This window comes from Vollenhovia emeryi, unplaced genomic scaffold (assembly GCF_000949405.1).
Source record: "Vollenhovia emeryi isolate VEMERY1.0 unplaced genomic scaffold, V.emery_V1.0 DF946251.1, whole genome shotgun sequence".
In the NCBI taxonomy this organism is placed as follows: domain Eukaryota; kingdom Metazoa; phylum Arthropoda; class Insecta; order Hymenoptera; family Formicidae; genus Vollenhovia; species Vollenhovia emeryi.
In genome coordinates this window covers 618-1,950 of record NW_011960115.1, presented here as the reverse complement: position 1 = coordinate 1,950, position 1,333 = coordinate 618, and the positions used below count along the sequence as shown (strand labels likewise).

Genomic DNA, 1,333 nt, shown 5'->3' with positions numbered 1-1,333 from the left:
TGGAACGCTTGGTGTTGGCTGCGGTGGTGGTGGTGGTGGTGGCGGTCTGGGAGTCGTTTTCGGTAACACGTCGGTATCCGTAGCGCCGTACAAATTTTGTATGTTTATAATGTCCTCGGTGTTTAGTGTGACAGGAAAAGTACTGTCAGGTACGAATGAATATATTATCGACGTAGTGTCGTGACTATGATCTAATCCTAACGAATGATCGATTTCATGAGTCAACACGTACAGCAAATTATATTTGTTTTGTGGACCCACATTGAGATATATATGCCACTGTTCCGTCTTGTCGACGTGAATCTCCGACGTGAAATCCGACGCTCCATTGGGATAGAACGCGTGAGCCAACGTGCCGCCGGGGCCGTCCAAAGCGCTCGAGCACAATTCACTGTTTCGACGATCGAGGAACATATGATGGCCTTTGCGCAACGATATCAGAATATTTGGGTTTTCAACAGCACGTTCAAACGTTAGCGACGAATGTTTTTGCCACAAATCGAACGCCGCCTGAGTTGTATCCAAGACCGCTCTGTTGGCCAAGTGAAAATTCCACGTTAAGTGTCGTTTCGGCCACTTAGGTATAAGTATAATTTTGCCCTCTCCGAAATTCAATATGTCACGTAGACCGCATCGCGGTTTACTCATCAGGCTTAGAGTTGCGTTGTCCACTTTACCAGTGACAGGTAATCTGTAGTATTCTTGAAAGAGATTGATAGCGTGTCGAAGAACCAGCTGATCTTCACTGGTTGCAAACGTATCCATCGTCTCGTTCAAAAAACCGTATTTCTGCAGATACTGTATCGCCACTTCATTATTGTTCTTGATGACTTTACACTCAGCGACAATATACACACATATAAGCATCGTAGCTACTGTACAGGTAACTATGATGCGTGCGAACATTGTGGTCATTGTGAAGAACCGGTGCAAACTCGAATGATGAAATGCACGCGGTGCAAACTCAAATAATGAAATGCGAAAATCTCGAGATGCCCTTTTATTAGGTTAGGGTTGGGTTAGTATTAAGGTTAGTGGGCGTTGGTCTATGACGATGAAAGCGTTACAAAAATAACAATTTGATATGTTTCGCAATATCCTTTCGAGTAGACGTTGACGCTATATATAGATATCCGTTCGATGAGACTGTGGCGATAAAGGGGTGCATATCGCAGGAAATTCTTTTTTCAATGATAAAAATAATACTTTATTCGTACAAAAAATGACGATTAATTATAAATAATCTCCTAACGCATCTAAATTTCTTATCAATACCTTCCTCTCATAATCTACCTCCTCCTCTACGCAGTGTTGATATGTTCCACTAAAATAT

At 42.4% G+C, this 1,333-nt stretch overlaps 1 protein-coding gene across 1 annotated transcript; it reads right to left on the bottom strand.

Annotated features, from left to right (window-relative positions):
- Nucleotides 1-6: 6 nt before the first annotated feature.
- Nucleotides 7-915, bottom strand: LOC105560059 (stromelysin-2-like; the record flags this gene model as incomplete). The annotated part of the gene is made up of 1 exon (XM_012008811.1): nucleotides 7-915. A coding segment is annotated over exon 1 (909 nt), but the record flags the coding sequence as incomplete, so codon positions are not given.
- Between the last annotated feature and the right edge of the window lie 418 nt (nucleotides 916-1,333).